At 38.5% G+C, this 18,350-nt stretch overlaps 1 protein-coding gene across 24 annotated transcripts in view; it reads right to left on the bottom strand.

Annotated features, from left to right (window-relative positions):
* Positions 1 to 18,350, bottom strand: part of LOC106873685 (SRSF protein kinase 1) — a 269,109-nt gene that overhangs the window by 25,924 nt on the left and 224,835 nt on the right. For all 24 annotated transcript variants that reach the window (XM_089360399.1, XM_089360393.1, XM_052971936.2 and 21 more), the window contains 2 exons: positions 14,720 to 14,823; positions 11,344 to 11,452 (listed from right to left, as the gene is read on the bottom strand). In XM_089360399.1, the coding sequence (XP_089216525.1) occupies positions 11,344 to 11,452; positions 14,720 to 14,823 (213 nt within the window). The remainder of the gene's footprint in view (positions 1 to 11,343; positions 11,453 to 14,719; positions 14,824 to 18,350) is intronic.

The following is an 18,350-nucleotide window of genomic DNA, read 5'->3' as shown; positions in this document are numbered from 1 at the left end:
ACTGACACAAAGCAAATACAGTAACAGACCACTTATTTGGCTTCCAGAAATCTGGGAATACTGTACAATACTAAATACCCTGTATGAGCAAAGCAGACCCTGTCTTTAAAGATGGCTAAGTTGCATACAGTGTGTTAAAAATTTTTTTTTACTTGTTTCAGTCATTTGACTGCGGCCATGCTGGAGCACCGCCTTTAGTCGAGCAAATCGACCCCAGGACTTATTCTTTGGAAGTCTAGTACTTATTCTATCGATCTCTTTCGCTGAACAACTAAGTTACGGGGACGTAAACACACCAGCATCGGTTGTCAAGCGATGTTGGAGGGACAAACATATACACACACATACATACATATGCAACGGGCTTCTTTCAGTTTCCGTCTACCAAATCCACTCACGAGGCTTTGGTCGGCCCGAGGCTTTGGTCGGCCCGAGGCTATAGTAGAAGACACTTGCCCAAAGTGCCACGCAGTGGGACTCAACCCAGAATCATGTGGTTGGTAAGCAAGCTACTTACCACACAGCCACTCCTGCGCCTGTTATTTATTTATTATTTTTTTTTTTTTTCACCTGGCTGTAATTAATTGTAAAACAAATCTTTTACCAAGATCTTTTTGCCGAAACAAAGTATGGTCAGTTCTGTTTTCTTAATGACTATTGATTACCAAAACAGACCTAAAGCTTCAATTTCAAAACAATTCCAGTCAAATTAGTAACATATTGAAGCTAATGTGATGAGATACAGTTAATATAAGCACAAACATATTTTCCTGAATTGTTTCTGTCAGAGTTAATCTCGTTAGCGATTAATAAGTGAAGTTATTAGTCTGAATATATCTCTCTCTCTCTCTCTGTCTCTGTCCTTCAAAATATCGATACAACCTAATTTAGTGCTACACCTGTGTCTTGATAAGAGGTTTTGGTGAATGCTATCAGTTTAAATTAGCTACCTGGAGGACAGGGCTTCAAACAACAAACGAGAAAAATGGTTTGGAAATATGTGAATATTATAATAACAGAAACAGAAAAGAGAAAAAAAAAATCTATATTTACAGTGAATTTCAGCTCTCATTCACAACCGTGTCTTACACGTATACAAATTGGTTTTGTACACATATTATATGTTAATTTAATTTTCCTTCTTCCAAAGGTGGAGAAACAGCTATAAGGAGTTAAGACTGATTAAACCTTTCAGTGATGTAGAGCCAGTACATACAGTAACACGTTTCATATACTACTAATATGACAACATAGTTATGGCTCTAAATGAATATAGGATAGCACTTGTACAAATTAGATCAGCTTGCAAGGGACATGACACAAATAAGTCACTGGAAGGTTTCTTAGTCACAATATCGTTGAGAAGTTAGCCAAGTCATAAAGTCCCTGTGAAACATGAGCTAAATCATAAAGTACTATGAGGGGTCAGCTAAGTTTCTTTTAAGTATTGTGAAAATTTAACCAAGTCAGGAAATACTGTGAGAAGTTAGCCAGCTACATCACAAATAATAGTATAATACATTATATATATATATATATATACACATACATTATATACATACATATATATACGCACACATACATATATACACACATATATATATATATATATGGGTACAGGATGTCACAAACAGTAAACAACATGAAATACGAAAACAAATACGTTGAGTACGCAAACAACAAGATATACAGATGGAAAACAGGACAAGTAACATAAAGAATGACCCTTCATTAGTTGTCTGCAATCTATCTACTCCTCATTTCGAGCATTCAACAACAAAATTGAGTCTTCGAAGACAGTTACTCCCATAAATACCAAAATAAAATTTGGGATTTATGGAGAGTCAAAGTTGGAAACAAAAAACAGGACAGTGGAGACCAGAAAGCACCATGAAGCAGAAAGACCAGAAACCACCAAGAGGATCAGATGGTTAGAAGAGAGGAAAAATAAAACAAAACAAAAGAAAAAACTTTTTTTTCTTCTTTTTTTAAATTATTCCAAAGCAATTTCACATTCCCCTAAAACTGACAGTTTTACAAGAGATCAAAGCACAGAGCAAGCTCAGTAAACATGACAGTCAATAAGTGGTTCTCAACCATTTTTTACTTATCGACCCCTATTTTATTCTACTGGACCCCGACAACCATTCAATGTTTAAATAAAATCCTAGTATATTTTTATAACTGAATATTGTCAGGAATTGGATTTTAAACATTGTTAAAATATTTCGTGTATTGTAGACGTGTGACCAATTTTATTGCACATAAAATTTTAGCAACAAAATCTTACGTGGACCCCGTAAAGGTCATACAGACCCCAGTTGAGAACCCCCCCCCCCACTGGCCTACGTCATCCTGATCAAGTATTATCAGAGTATTGCAGATACTAAATCCTACATGACGATGGTGAAGGTGGTGACTTGTTGAAAGATCAGACAATATCAAATATTCTAAAAGTATTACAAGTGATAATTTATTCAATCTGAATAATTGAAGAGAAACAGCTGTGATGATGTAGATATGTCATGGTAGTGGAGGATGCTTTGTCAGTGAGAAAGTATCGTGAATTGATAACAGCAGGAAACAGTAGCAGAGACAAACCCATGTTCACCATATTTCATGTCATCATTTCCGTGCTTGCATGGGTCAGATGGAATTTGTGGTGGCAGGTTTTCAACAGCCAGATACCCTTCCTGTTACAAACGCTTGTTTTCAAGCGAGGTGATATTTCTTCGTGACCAAACATGTTCGCATGGAAGACTGGTAACAAACGACAGTGTTTGTGTGGTGATGCTCATTACCTCCAGCTTAGCAAAGGCAGAGGTATTGTTTTCAGTTGTGTTTGTTTGTTTGTCCATGGACAAGACATCAAAAGAACCGCTGGATGGATTCGGATGAAACTTTCAGAATTGTTTGGCCTCGTGATTTTGGGGTCGATCCAGTACTGGACAAGGATCCGGGATTAATTTTCCTGGTTTTTTTTTACTTAATTTTTGAGAACGGTTGGGTTCATTCTCGTTTGTGGGAGCAGTCGAGTTTGCTTCAGATATTCTCAAAACTCATCTCTGGCTAATCCTTGCGACGACATTGGTGCTGCCTTGGCAGAGGTTAAAGCACTGAGTGCTCTTGTTTACAACTATTAAATAATGTCAAAACAAGGAGAGACACACACACACACACACACACACAGACATATACAAATATGTATACAAAAGGCTTCTTTCAGTTTCTGTCTATCAGTTTATAAGGATTTGGTTGGCTTAAGGCTATACTACAAGACACTTGCCCAAGGTGCCATACAGAGGGTCTGAACCCCCAGAATGGTGAGAATGTTAGGCTGAAGATGAGATAACAAGTTAAAAAAGAATGCAATGCTTAACAACCAGATCAGCCTGGAAAAACAACAATGAATAGGTCCAAAATAGAACTTTACACAAACCTAGTTGTCTTCCAAGTTTAATAATCATAACCTCTAATTAATTATAAAGCAAAATATGTAATTGTGAACTGGAGAAATATCTCAAAAGAGCGAGTAGCTGGAAATGAGCTGTGTACATTCAGATCAGCAGTATATACTAAATAAAACGGTATGCCGCCAAAAAGGTCAATATTATTACTTGTGTGTTTGTGCAAACTCAGCCAGCCATGTATAATTAATCCTCTCCATTAATATTAATTTACCGTTTGATTTTTCTCTTCCTGTTGTTGTTGTTGCTGTTGCTAGTTGGGTGAATATGCAATGTCCACTTGCTTAACCCTTCCGATACCAACGTGCCCAGAGACCACTTTTGGTTCTGTGACACAAACTTCCTGTTTTGGAGTGATCTCTAATTAATACCTTTGGCCAAAATTTCACATTAATTTGTTTCAAACACCAGCTTAATAATGACAAAGTTATTTTACTAAGTTAACTGAAACAAAGGCAGTGAATCTCAACAGGAAAACGGTAACAAACGCTTAAAAAGGCCTAATCTTTTTTTAGATCTGTTTTAGCTATCATAACATCCTGGGCCATTGTCTCTAAGTTATTAACCCTACCATTGACTCACAGTACTTCAAACTGAAAGGGAGCAGATTTTATGCCACAGCTAGCTCCTGGCTAGTATCTAAACTGGCCATATTCCAGCCCAGATATTCCTACTTGTTTTATGTTCAAACTGGACAGATCCTACCTCTCACACCAGCCCTATAATGTCATTCAAAAAATAAGCAATTACACCATCAAAATCTCAAAGCTATGAAATAATGCATGATTTAATAGGAAATCATGTGAATAAATATGCAAAAGACTAGAAACATATTACGAGAAGCATACAAACCAAACACTATCATTCAATCGTTTCCTCCTCCTAATATTTTCTGTCCACCGCTCAGCTAAGAATACACACATGAACACCCTCTCTTGTAACTCATTATAATTAGTTAGTGTTCAGGATAACAAGCATCAACTGACAAAACTGCTCACCACTGCAGCCTACCAATATTTATCTAAGTTGCTGTACTAAATGAAGTTATTCATTCTGCAACACAAACTTAAAACACAATAAACAGTTGGTGTATTTATAAATTTAGGCTGTAATTTTCCACCCTGAATAACTGTGCAAACCGCTAGACACTTGCTGATGTTGCTGTTGATGTAGAGTAGAAAGTTAGGAAATAAAAAAGAATGCTAAAAAAACAGAAATTGGCCTTTCCTTGAATATACAAAGCTACAAGTTATCACAAAACCATTTGAGGATGTTGTCCTTCTTGTTTAGCTTCACCTCAGCCCTGACTGAGTAAATCCCAGACATCGTGTCTGTCTGGTGTGTGTATGTGAACATATACACATATACATATAGATAGATATGTACACATATTATATCAGCTTCGTCTTCATCATTGCTCCTTTTACATCCATTTTTCCAAGCTAACATGGATTAGACCAGTGATTCTCACACAGGATTCATATGGCCCTTGAGGATTTTCGGGGCTTCGTGCAACAAAATAGTAAATTGAGGGATCCACAATAGGATTTGAGGGGCCCCCTGGAAAAATTTTGCTTTAGATGTATGTATTGGTATATGCATTGCAAGAAACAGCTGGGTTCCTTTCTCTAACATTTTGCAGACTTCAACCTACACAGGTTAATGTGGAGAAAACAAAATAGGAATTTGGAAAGAACTTCCTATAAAACTTGTTTTCAAACACTGAATGACTATGGAGGGTCATCATCATCATCATCATCGTTTAACGTCCGCTTTCCATGCTAGCATGGGTTGGACGATTTGACTGAGGACTGGTGAAACCGGATGGCAACACCAGGCTCCAGTCTGATTTGGCAGAGTTTCTACAGCTGGATGCCCTTCCTAACGCCAACCACTCAGAGAGTGTAGTGGGTGCTTTTACGTGTCACCCGCACGAAAACGGCCACGCTCGAAATGGTGTCTTTTATGTGCCACCCGCACAAGCCAGTCCAGGGGCACTGGCAACGATCTCGCTCGAAAATCCTACAGGAGCCAGTCAGGCGGTACTGGCAACGGCCACGCTCAAAATGGTGCATCTCATGTGCCACCCGCACAAGAACCAGTCCAGGGGCACTGGCAACGATCTTACTTGGCTTGCCGGGTCTTCTCACGCACAGCCCACCAGAATAAAATGGTAATCAAAAGGGTCCGTAGATTAAAAAATGGTTGAGGATCCCTGGATTAGACAAATACAGCCTGATGCCCTTCCTGTCAGTAACTTTTATTTTCCCCTGTTTTTAAAGTCAGGGAACTTTCATTCTGCTCATTTTCAAAAAACACAGCGGCTGATTTGTTGAGAGAGAAATGCCAGCAAGCTGTCTATAGCTCAGTGATCTGCATCATCATCATCATTTGACGTCCGTTTTCCATGTGGGTGTGTTTACGCCCCCATAACTTAGCAGTTCGGCAAAAGAGCCCGACAGAATAAGTACTAGGCTTAAATGAATAAGTCCTGGGGTCGATTTGTTCAACTAAAGGCAGTGCTCCAGCATGGCAGCAGTCAAATGACTGAAATAAATGAAAGAATGTACTGGGGCCATTTTGTTCAACATGTACACACATACACATGCATGTGTGACTGCATTTCCCAAGGTTCCTCCCCTTCCATTTTGAAGACAGCAATATGTGATCTGACTGCAATTTCTAATAGGAAGTGGAGCAACCAGACAGAGCTGTTAAATCATAATATACAAGTGAGAGCCAATTCTGCTGACCAGAAGTCAAAGGTGTCAAGTTATTATATAACAAAAGACTCCTTTGACAGTGTGAGCCAAAGTGTCTTGGATAAACTATGGAAAAACAAATCTATTATTGATCTCATATCTGCAGTCTATTATAGACTGTGAACTCTAGACACGTCATAAAGTTCACAGCTTTGACATACCCCCATTATGACAAACTGCTCCAAAACTGATCTTTGTAAACCACAAGACCCAACATTGAAAAGAAAATTTTTTTAAATAATGACATTATTTTACACGTCAATCTTACTAAATTTACAATTTGTTGCCAGTACCGCCTGACTGGCTCCTGTAGGATTTTCGAGCGAGATCGTTGCCAGTGCCCCTGGACTGGCTTGTGCGGGTGGCACATAAAAGACACCATTTCGAGCGTGGCCGTTTTCGTGCGGGTGACACGTAAAAGCACCCACTACACTCTCTGAGTGGTTGGCGTTAGGAAGGGCATCCAGCTGTAGAAACTCTGCCAAATCAGACTGGAGCCTGGTGTTGCCATCCGGTTTCACCAGTCCTCAGTCAAATCGTCCAACCCATGCTAGCATGGAAAGCGGACGTTAAACGATGATGATGATGATGATGATGATGATTCAACTGAACAAATGCTAAAATTAAACAAATAAAATTTTCCACATTGGGTGGAAATAATTTAAGGCATGGGTGTGCATTTAGGAAGCTTGCCTCTTGACCATGTTAGCTAGGGTTTAGGCCCACTGTGCAACCGTGAGCAAGTATTTTCTACTATAGCCCCAGGCTGACCAAAGCCTCATGAGTGGACCTGATAAATAGAAACTGAAAAAAGCCCATTGTATGTGTATATGTATGTGACTGTGTTTGCATTACGTTTGTCCCCCACCCACAGCTTGACAAGCAGTGTTTGTTTATTTACATCCCCATAACTAAGCAATTTGGCAAAAGGAACCAATGGAATAAGTACCACACAAGCACAGGAGTGGCTGTGTGGTAAGTAGCTTACTTACTAACTACATCGTTCTGAGTTCAGTCCCACTGCATGGCACCTTGGGCAAGTGTCTTCTACTATAGCCTCGGGCTGACCAAAGCCTTGTGAGTGGATTTGGTAGACAGAAACTGAAAGAAACCTGTCGTATATGCGTGTGTGTTTGTGTTTGTCCCCCACCATCGCTTGACAACCGATGTTGGTGTTTACGCCCCCGTAGCCTAGCGGTTCGGCAAAAGAGACTGACAGAATAAGTACTAGGCTTACAGAGAATAAGTCCTGGGGTAAATCTGTTCGACTAAAGGCGGTGCTCCAGCATGGCCGCAGTCAAATGATTGAAACAAGTAAAAGAATACACTCAACAAAAAATAAAAAGTACTGAGGTCAATCTGTTCAACTGAGCCCCAGCTTGGCCACAGTCCAATTACTGAAACAAGATATAAAACCCCTAATTTTATAAAATCATACAGTCAACAGATTACTGAAGAACACTGAAGAATACCATCTTAGAATAGGCACCAAACATACGGAAAGAAGTGTACAAAATATCTAAGGAAGTTTCTGTCTTTGAAATGATTAATAAAACTCGTAATTGTTCAGTCTATTTTAGCAAACTGCAGTTCCATTCAAGCCACTTAGTCTGCACATAAATATACATTGAATGGCACTGGCCGTGATATCTGGTACACTGTATATATAAGAGTGCTACAGTACTTACATCTGGGTGTGGTGAAGTCAGAAATAATGTATTTTTGGCTCTGACATTCCAAAATTTCCATAATGGTCGTTATTAAACGAATTATCATACAAAGATTTTACTTTGCCAGTCTTTACAAGTAAAGCACCACACAGAAATGGATGGGCAAAATCTCAGAAAACGTAGTTTGTATCCCCAGTTTGGATTTTCTAATTAAAGCCACTTCACTTCAATTATGGAAGTTATAAATCAGCTTCAGTGCTTCTCCAAAAGAGCAATTCTGAACACTTGTCGTTAACGGAGTATTTTCTGAAATTGATATGGAAGCTCGCTTCCCAATCGTGTGGTCTTTGGTTCAGTCCCACAGCATAGCACCTCAGGCAAGTGTCTTCCACTACAGCCTTGGGCTGACCAAAGCCCTGTGAGAGGATCTGACAGAGTGAAAATGTACACCACCACATGACAACTGGTGTTCGTTTGTTTACATTCCTTAACCTAACAATTCGACAAAAAGATGCTGATAAAATAAGTAGCAGGCTTTAAAAAAAAGGGGGTGTGGCTGGAGTTAATTTGTTTGTCTGAACAAGGGGGGTCACCAAAGTGGTCGATACCAACTGGAGGGGGGGGGGGGATATTCAAGGAGTCGATAAACGCACATCTTTATTATTATAATTTATTTTATTTTCTTGTACATGCCTGGGGGTCGATGGTCTAAAAAGTTTGGGGACCCTTGGTCTAAACCCTTCAAGACAGCACCCCAACATGGCTGCAATCCAAAGTACTCAAAAAAATTAAAAGATAAAAATATAAAAGATATTTACAAAAGGTGGCAGAGTCTAGCTTATATGGTAAGATGATCACCCCCCTCTCATACACACACACACACACAAAATAAACAGATTATCCATCGGCCATGACAACGAGCATTCCAGTAGTTTGAACAACAGAACTACTTATGCAGAGAATTACGTAAGTAGCCGGCTAATTAAACAGACATTTTGCACTTTCAACGTGGACAAGGCTGAGTCAGCATGACATAGCGAGAGAGAGAGAGAGAGAGAGAGAGAGAGAGAGAGAGAGAGAGAGAGAGAGAGAGAGAGAGAGAGAGAGAGAGAGAGAGAGAGAGAGAGAGAGAGATAGAGAGAGAAAGAGAGAGAGAGAGAGAAAGAGAGAGAGAGAGAGAAAGAGAGAGAAAGAGAAAGAGAGAGAGAGAGAGAGAGAAAGAGAGAGAGAGAGAAGGGGGAGGAGGGAGAGAGAAAAGGGGAGAGGGAGAGAGAGAGAGAGAGAGAGATGACTGGTGTTTGAACTGCAGTCCATCAGACAAGCTTCCATCTGTGCAATTTCACCTAAATGGCTCAAGTTGACTGTTGAATCAAACCCTAACCCCATGATTGTGAAGTGGACCCCTCAACCATTTAGGGATAATACCTTACACATACGCACACACAGAGAAAAGAATAGCAATATTTTTTCCTTGTTTTTTGTCTATTTAAAAGGTTTTATATCAATGGACTCCAACTACAGTCAGCAGCAGAGTTTTTTTTTAAATTTAAACATTTGTAAATGAAATGCTATAACAAATATTCATATATACGACTGGCTTCCATTCAACTAAGAAGTACATGTATTTCCAAGTTAAACAGATTGTGCCTTATCTCAAGAGAAAGAGAAAAAAAAAACAAGTACTGACAATAAATGAAAGCTGCCACTTTCAATGGAAGCATTAAATCTACAGGTACAATATCACTAAGTTTCAGAACAAAATTACAAACTATCTTAACCCATATCCAGCCCACCAGATCTCACTTCTTGTACCTATCCTACAATGTCATTCTAAAAATAAGCATTCACATCATTGGAAAATTAAAGCAATGAAATAATGAAGGATTAACTGAAGACAATGTGAAGAGATAAGACATCTACAGGATAATCTCAGTGCAAAAGGATTAAACTTGGGAAAATTTCTAAAATTTGTAAATTTATGTCTCTGCAACAACATCAGCTCTTTGATGCCCCTTGCATTAAATGTGCTACCATCCACTCTTTTTTTTTTATTAGAACCATCACCATCATCATTTCACATCTGTTTTCCCATGCTAGCATGGATTAGAGAGGTTTTCTGAAGCAGTTTTTTTTACAGCTGGATACCCTTCCTGTTGCCCACCCTATTGGTCAAGTCAAAATATATAGGAACACAATCTACTACTCCTAAAACCAAGTTATACACAGCTATTTCTATAATGACTTAAGAATAATATAGTTTCCAAACACATTTTTAGTTCTCTAAGTTAAGTGGACACCCTAGTACATTTACTAGCAAAGTTTATGCTTCACTGAGAGATTTAACCCCATGGCCAGATTTAGCCCAAATATTCTGTTTCTATGTTCAATCTGGCCAGATCTGGCCCCCCGACACCTACTCTACAATGTCATTTCCGAAAATACACAATTATATCATTGAAATCTCAAAGCTATGAGATAATGTGTGATTAATGCGAATAAATATGCATTAAATATGACAGAATAAGTTGAATGTTAAAGGGTTAAATTCAAAAAATGCAACAAACATGCATTTACCCCCAAAATATGTACAGAATACATTATAGGAAATTATAAGGTACAGGCATGGCCGTGTGTTCACTTCTCAATCACAAGGTTTTTAAGTTCAATCTCATTCTACAGCACCTTGGGCAAGTGTCTTCTACTGTACCCCCAGATAGACCAATGCTTTATGAGGGAATTTGGTATGTGGAAATGGAAAGAAGCCCGCCATATCTGTGTGTATGTGTGCAACATTGTGAATATTTACAATCTGCAATTAGATATACTACACCTGGTGATAACACCTTTCATATTTGGGCTGGCACAGGTAACATTTATTGATATTTCTTATTAAAAATATCTTTTTTCAAAATATCATCCACTAGCAATGCACTTTAAAATTTCCTTATTTGAAAAACAAGTAAGGGTTTGGTGGCAGAAATATCATTCGGCCATCAAAATATTAAAAAAAAAAAGAACAGTCTTCAGTACTTCCTTGCCCATTTCTTGCTAGCAGTAAAAAAAAAAAAAAAAAAAAAAAAAAAACATGAGTTAAACCAGGGGTTCCCAACCAGGGTCCACTGAAGCTTTAAAGGGATCCACGAGTAAAAAATTGTAATTTGTGGGTCCAGATATAAATTTTGTTTACCTGTATTTATTGAAAGTTTCACGATTTGTATTTGAAGTTTATGTTATGAATATAACAAAATTGTTTCATTGTTAGTTTTTACTAACCTACAAACAAATATTTTATTTCAAAAATTTACATGTGCACATATGAGGTCCACAGATGATAAAATAGCTCTCAGGGGCTCCGCAAGCAAAATAAGGCTGGGAACCCCAGAGTTAAACAAACAAATTATGTAATTTTTTTTATGGTATCATAGAAAACATCGATTTACTTACACCATGTCCCAACACAACCAAACGGTCGAGAAGTGACCCCAACCAAGCTTCCGAACAACATGGTAACGTCCATGGAATAAATCACCAATTTTAACTGGGTGGTAGCCACCTACGTAAGAGAAAAAAAAAACATCGTTAAATAAACAATACATATGATAATCCTATTTTTAAGACTTACTTTATGACATCAGTTTCTCTTGCCAAAAATAACCATCAATTCTTTCTAATTCAATTAATAATAAACATCTTGGGTCGAGAGTGCCTGGGGTGGTAAAGAGATGGGACATGGGAGAGGCTGAAGATTGAACCTATGGAAGTAGAATGATTCAATGCAAATTCTTGATGGTATGCAATCTGCTTAGTAGGTGATAGTAACTAGTTTGAAACTAGTGACAGCAGCTTTATTTTGAGTTTGAGTAAAAGTCAACAAGTAGAAGTTGGTCACTAAACACCTGGAAAAGTTTGTAATAGAAAAAGAAGCATATATAGAAAGAAAATAAGGTCATTAGTCAGAGAGAGGGAGGAGGGTGGAATGAGGATGAGGAGGGTAGAGTGAGGAGGAGAAGAGAGAGGGAGAAGAGTAGGTAGAGAGAGAGAGAAGAGTAGAGAGAGAGAGAGAGAGAGAGAGAGAGAGAGAGAGAGGGAGAAGAGTAGAGAGGGAGAGAGGGAGGGAGAAGGGTAGAGAGAGGTTGTAATAGATTATATATAAACAGGAGTGATGTAATTACTTTCTCTAAAATGATTGTCAGCAATCAGAACTAATTAATATGAAAACAACAAACTTTTGAAATTATTTGAATGGCTAATTAAATGTGGAGGGGAAACAAAAAGCGTTCATCGAGGATCAATTCTCAACCTTCCAGGCCACAATAAAGGGGTTCAACATTAGTGAAACATAGGGATTCATGTCTACAGGCAACCTAGTTTTCATGGCTGAATCAGTCAAATGATTTAAAGCACGGAGTCTAAGAGTTAACACAGAACACGAACAAGCTGAAGGGGAGTAGAAGAGGATTCAGGTGAAATATGCAAGAGAAAAAGACTGTGCCGCCGCAGGCATGTGGTGTCTATGAAGAATGACATGTGGATGAAGAAATATCAAGTGATTCAAGATGAAGGAACATGAAGAAGACCAAGATAGATATAAGGGAGGAAGTGGAGAAAGCTGATTTCATGGTTGTTGTATCTCAACAAGATGACAAGGGACAGCAACATGTGGTGAAGACAGGCTGGGAGAAGAACCATCTAACTCATGCAAGCAAGGGAATATAATAGGCAGACAATAATGACGACGATGATAATGGCAGATACAAGATTATAATTCCATTGATGCCAAATCAAACATCAGGTAAGCTGTTGGATTACATCAAATAGGGATCTTAATAGGATTTGTCAAAATCACTCTTTCCTTCTTTGATATCATATCAAACATTTTCAGCTCATGCTTTGGTGTGTATGTCTGTCTGTCAGTGGGTGCACAAACACGTTTGTGCACATGCGTGTGTGTATATATATATATATATATATACACACACACACACAGACAATCCACTGCCTGGTTCGATATTTATTTTATTCCTTCTACCATTCTTTGATTTGAATAAGGAAACGGAAAGGGATGCATTACACAGCTTGAGTAAAGACAACTTTACAGAGAAGCTATAGAAGGACCATCAAACACCAGTTTGAGGATTCATCTTCCAAAGCAACCAAGGACCTGTCTAGGTGTTCTTTGAAGGCAAGGGGCTCATTTCACCAACAACTTTCTCAAACTGCTTCATGCATTCTACAAAAGCTCAAGTTCACTTTTGGTTTAACCTTCTAGCATTTAAACCAGTCATATGGGGGCCCAAATACTCCAGCAGTTTTTTTGTTCAAACAGACCAGATCTGGGGCCCTTACACCTCCGCTCCAATGTCATTTTAAAAAATAAACAATCACAAACTCAAAATTTCAAAGCTATGAGATAATGTGGGATTCATTCACAAGAACATGAAATAAATAAGTAGGACATCTGACAGAGTTAATCTGAATGCAGAGGGGCCAAGACGAGTTTCTGAAAGGAACTGATATAGTTTTAAATTGAGTTCACTGTTGGGTTACCCTAGAACTGAACCACAAACATCTAAGTCAATTACAACATAAAAAGCAGCCAGAAGAGATAACACAGTGCAGTATCCAAGGTTCTCATACAGATACTCCTTATATTTCATATCTGCTTACCTTCGTTTAAACACAAAATACCTTTTATTTCAATAGTTATTGCCAAGCCAACATGGCAGTCCAAAAAATAGGACGAATGCTGCCATGGATTAGCTCCAAGAGGGTATTGCCTCTAGCTAGCTATGTGACACACGAACCTGTGTCCATTATAACCTTCGAATAGGGTAGGTCAGCCGCTTCCCTTTGCTGGTTTGGCATCTACAGACTAATTTCAGGGTATTTGCCCCTTATCAATGTAGAGCAGCCGAACCCAGCAGGTGTCACTCAAAAATTCTTTACAATATTTTAAGTGAAACTTTATTTTCTTAAGCTTTTTCTAATGTTTATTGTTAGTTATGGAGTTTGTATCTCATTGCTTTCAAAACATTCTCCTCACAATGTATCTAATTTTCATTCAATAATAAAGATCTACAAAACATGTTAAATTTGTTTGGACAGGCAGAAAAGGCGGTGAGCTGGCAGAATCTTTAACACACTGGACGAAATGCTTAGCGATATTGCGCATGTTGCTACGATCTGAGTTCAAATACCACTAAGGTCGACTTTGCCTTTCATCCTTTCGGGGTCAATAAATTAAGTACCAATTGTGTACTGGGGTCGATCTAATTTCAGGCCACAAGACTATAATAGAAAGGATTTTTACAGGTCATGGCAAATCGTTTAACGAAGAAAAAAGTGAGAGAATATCATATCATCCACTTTTCACTGCTGGCATGGGTCAGACGAAATTAATGGAAGGAGATTTTCTAAAGCCAGGTAATAACATGAATTTAAATTTTACCATTTTCAATATTTCAACATACCTTTCAGATGTACTGGTCATGTTACATTTGTCCTATGTATTCATAACAGAGAACAAACTCGTCAAAGAATAGATTACGAGAGAAAAATTACTCAAAGGTACCAAGTTTGTTTATTAACTAATAACGCATGAGTATATGTTACCTGGACCCTATCAGATCAAATCCATGTCAGACATGTTAAAGGCCCAAGATGAATTATAAAATTATTCCTGCTTTGACTAACACAGCGATTAAAGCTGAATTTCATTTCTTAGTTATGACCACTTCAAGAACAACTGTCCAGTTTTTCTGCCCATTTGTGTCTCGTGGAATGGCAAAGTTCTTCCTAATCTGAGTAGTAATTAGTTTACCTTTTACGTAATCGCGAGGATCTTCTTGTTCATCATCATCTGACCCAAGGATTTCTTCTTCATCTTCATACACGGGGTCACAAGACTTGTGTGTATCAGCAGACCTTTAACACAGAAAAGAAGTCGGGGGAAAATGTAGCATTTAATAAAGAAGTGAGGACATTCAAAGCAAATACGTAGAATGAAATGGTTTTATTAGATCAGGCTTAACTAATCCTCGGTAACAAGCTTTAGGGGGGAGTAAAACTCAAACACTTTGAAGGTTATATCAAGACATATAAAAATATCATCTCTAACACAATCATTAAGAAGTTCCAGTCTCAAATGAAAAACAATAAAAATAATAATAAAATGGGAAAAAAATAATAAATTATCAGCAATTAAAAATTTTCTGCAGCTTTTCACTGAAAATCTGGTAATATTGAATGATTAAGCAAATGAGCAAATGCAATATTGTGAGTGACAGGAAATTTTCTTCCCATTCTTCAGAGCACAATAAAGCACTAAAAAGCAATCTTAAGCTTACTAATTAAAAATTCAAGGATAATGACCCCAGCCATTTTAACTGAAAGCCTGCAACATTTTTACTATTGAAAAATATCAGAGACATCAAAGAACGAAAGCCTCTTTGCTAGAATTAACAAGAAAATCTCCCTCGAAACACATTGTCATCTGGAAAGGAAAAGGGATTAAAAAAAAAGGAAAAGGGATTTATAAAAAAGGAAAAGGGATTTAAAAAAAGGAAAAGGGATTTAAAAAAAGGAAAAGGGATTTAAAAAAAAAAAGGGAAAAAGATGAGCATATTGGGTATTGCAGTGCTAAATATACAATGTCGGGTTTGTTGTCACAATGATTAGGGGTCTGTTCAATCAAGGATGGCTTGGAACTAATCAACCTAATAGAAAAGAGCAAGGAATTCACTAAGGATTCATTAATTATACACACCTGAAGGATCAAAAACAGAATACTGACCCCCTGCAGAGATTAATGTAAACTGAGGAAGAACACAAAGCCCCAAATTGGAACATCTGTATATTCTTTGGTTGGTTCCAGTCATTAGACTGGGGCCACACTGAGGTACTGCTTTCAGGGGCTTTAGTCAATCATATTGACCCTTTCCTCCCCTCACCCCAGTTTTTATGAGTTGAATGACCAAGTCGAACTCTCCGACACACACGATAGGCTTCTATACAATCTGTCTGCTAAATTCCACTCAAAAAGGTACTGACCAACTCAAGGCTACAGCAGAGCAGAATATTCTTGCTGAACGGCCATAGCAATGGGGTCATAGAGGTGAATCACATGGCCGCAGCAGAGCAAGCAACCATTTTTTACAAGTTTTAGTCATTGGACTGTGGTCATGCTGGGGCACTACCTGGAAGGGTTTGGTCAAACAGATCACACCCAGTATTTATTTTCAAAGTCAACTAATTATTCTATCAGTTTCTTTTACTAAACTGCTAAATTATAGGGACATAACAAACCAACACAGGTTGCCAAGCAGTGGAGCGTCCTCCCCAAACACTCACAGATATAAAGATACATCATCATCATCATTTAACAGCCACATTCAATACTGATATGGGTCAGACAATATATTGTTTGAAAGGCAGCGAGCTGGCAGAATTGTTAGCATGCCAGGCAAAACATTTAGCAGTATTTCGTCTGTCTTTACGTTCTGAGTTCAAATTCCGCCAAAGTCAACTTTGTCTTTCATCCTTTCAGGGCTGATAAATTAAGTACCAGTTACATACTGGGGTTGATCTAATCGACTGGCCTCCTCCCCCAAAACTTCGGGCCTTGTGCCTAGACTAGAAAAGAATATATTGTTTAGTGTGTGTGTGTGTGTGTGTGTGTGTGTGTGTGTGTGTGTGTGTGTGTGTGTGTGTGTGTGTGTTGGCCAAGATTCCAGTTTTCACGTACCAAACTCACTCACAAGGCACTGGTCAGACCAAGGCTATAGTAGAAAGACACTCACCCAAATTGCCATGCAATGGGATTGAACCCTAGGCCACATGGTTACAAAGTGAGTTTCTAAACCATGCAACCAAATGCAAACAATAAATTAGAAACAGCTGTATGGACATCTCCTAAGGGAAAGACAATTGTGCTTTGCAGGACAACGCTGGCAAACTAAACAAGAGCTGGCTAGTGGCCCACTGCTATGGATGCCAAAACACGGCCATACTCAAGCTGGTCGTCTAAACACAACGTATACAGATAACTCATCAGAGATGCAGGACTGAGGGGATGGAGTGTGCAGAGTAAAAATGGCTAGAGAAGACATTTACTCAAAATGTCAAACAGTAAAACTGAACCAGAGACCATATACTTGGAGAGAGAGAGACAGACAGACAGAGGCTAAGGCTTCCCAGTTATGCCAACCAATTTAGCAATAAGTAGTTAGAAATGAGTCTAAAACTAAATACAATTTTCTACATCAAGAATCAGAAACAAAATTCACCAAGCAATCCAAAATACATCAATCACATAATCTAGAATACATCAATCTAGATTAAGACGACTTTCAGACATTTCATGCTTCATTATTCTTTTTATTCCCCTGCAAATAAAAGTATTGCAATAAATAAGCAGCTTTGCACAAATAGTCTGAACACCAGGTTTAAAACGAAACTAGGTGAGAATTTAAGGTATCAGGTAGAACTGCAAGTAAATATCAAAATGTTTGCAGGGCCCAATGGATGAGAAGGAGGAGGGGAGAGGGACTTAATCCGAAATAAAATGTTAATAATATTTTTATAACAATAAAATATAAACTGTAACATCAAAGCTTTTATATGAGAATAATGAGGTCTCTTCACATTCCCATGGATGCAAGTTCTCTCACATTGTGTGGCTCTTTAGGCCAATGCCTTGTGAGTTTAATTGCTAGAAAGAAACTGTATGGAACCCTGATACATACATCTCACATGGCTCAGTGGTTAGAGCACTGGGCTCACTATCACGAGGTAGTGAGTTTGATTCCCAGACCAGGCAGTGTGCTGTGTTCTTGAGCAAGACACTATTTCATGTTGCTCCAGTTCACTCGGCTGTAGAAATGGGTTGCAATGTCACTAGTGCCAAGCTGTATCAGCCCCTTGGATAACATCAGTGGCATAGAGAGGGGAGGTTGGTATGCATGGGTGATCGCTGGTCTCCCATAAATAACCTTGCCTGGACTTGTGCCTCAAAGGGGTACGTTCTAGGAGCAATCGGAGCTTTTTGAGTGACATTAGACCCCAACAAACGCCCATAAATTAAATGCATCTATCTGGGCTATGAGTGTGGCCTGTCGACCGGTGCCTGACGGCCACAATCATGGTCTGTCGACCAGTGCCTGACGGCCACGATCGTGGCCCATTGCGCTTTTTGTGTTAAAAGGAAGATAGCAGAATTCCTAGGACAGCACGTTCACCATGAGGAGGAGATGACTGTACAGTTACTGGTCATCAATATAAATTTATTGATTAGAATTACAGTAATTCCATCGTCATTAGAAGTAGCATCTGCTTATTAACTGCATTAAAAATCTTTTAGTATGAAATATCTAGAAATAGAATGCTTTGAAAAGTGGAGAGCAAAAATGGAAACTCTGAAATGAGGAACATTTACACGTGAACACAAAAGCCCC

The sequence above is a fragment of the Octopus bimaculoides genome, chromosome 11, assembly GCF_046866305.1.
Source record: "Octopus bimaculoides isolate indiv1 chromosome 11, ASM4686630v1, whole genome shotgun sequence".
In the NCBI taxonomy this organism is placed as follows: Eukaryota; Metazoa; Mollusca; class Cephalopoda; order Octopoda; family Octopodidae; genus Octopus; species Octopus bimaculoides.
This window is presented reverse-complemented; position numbering and strand designations above follow the sequence as displayed.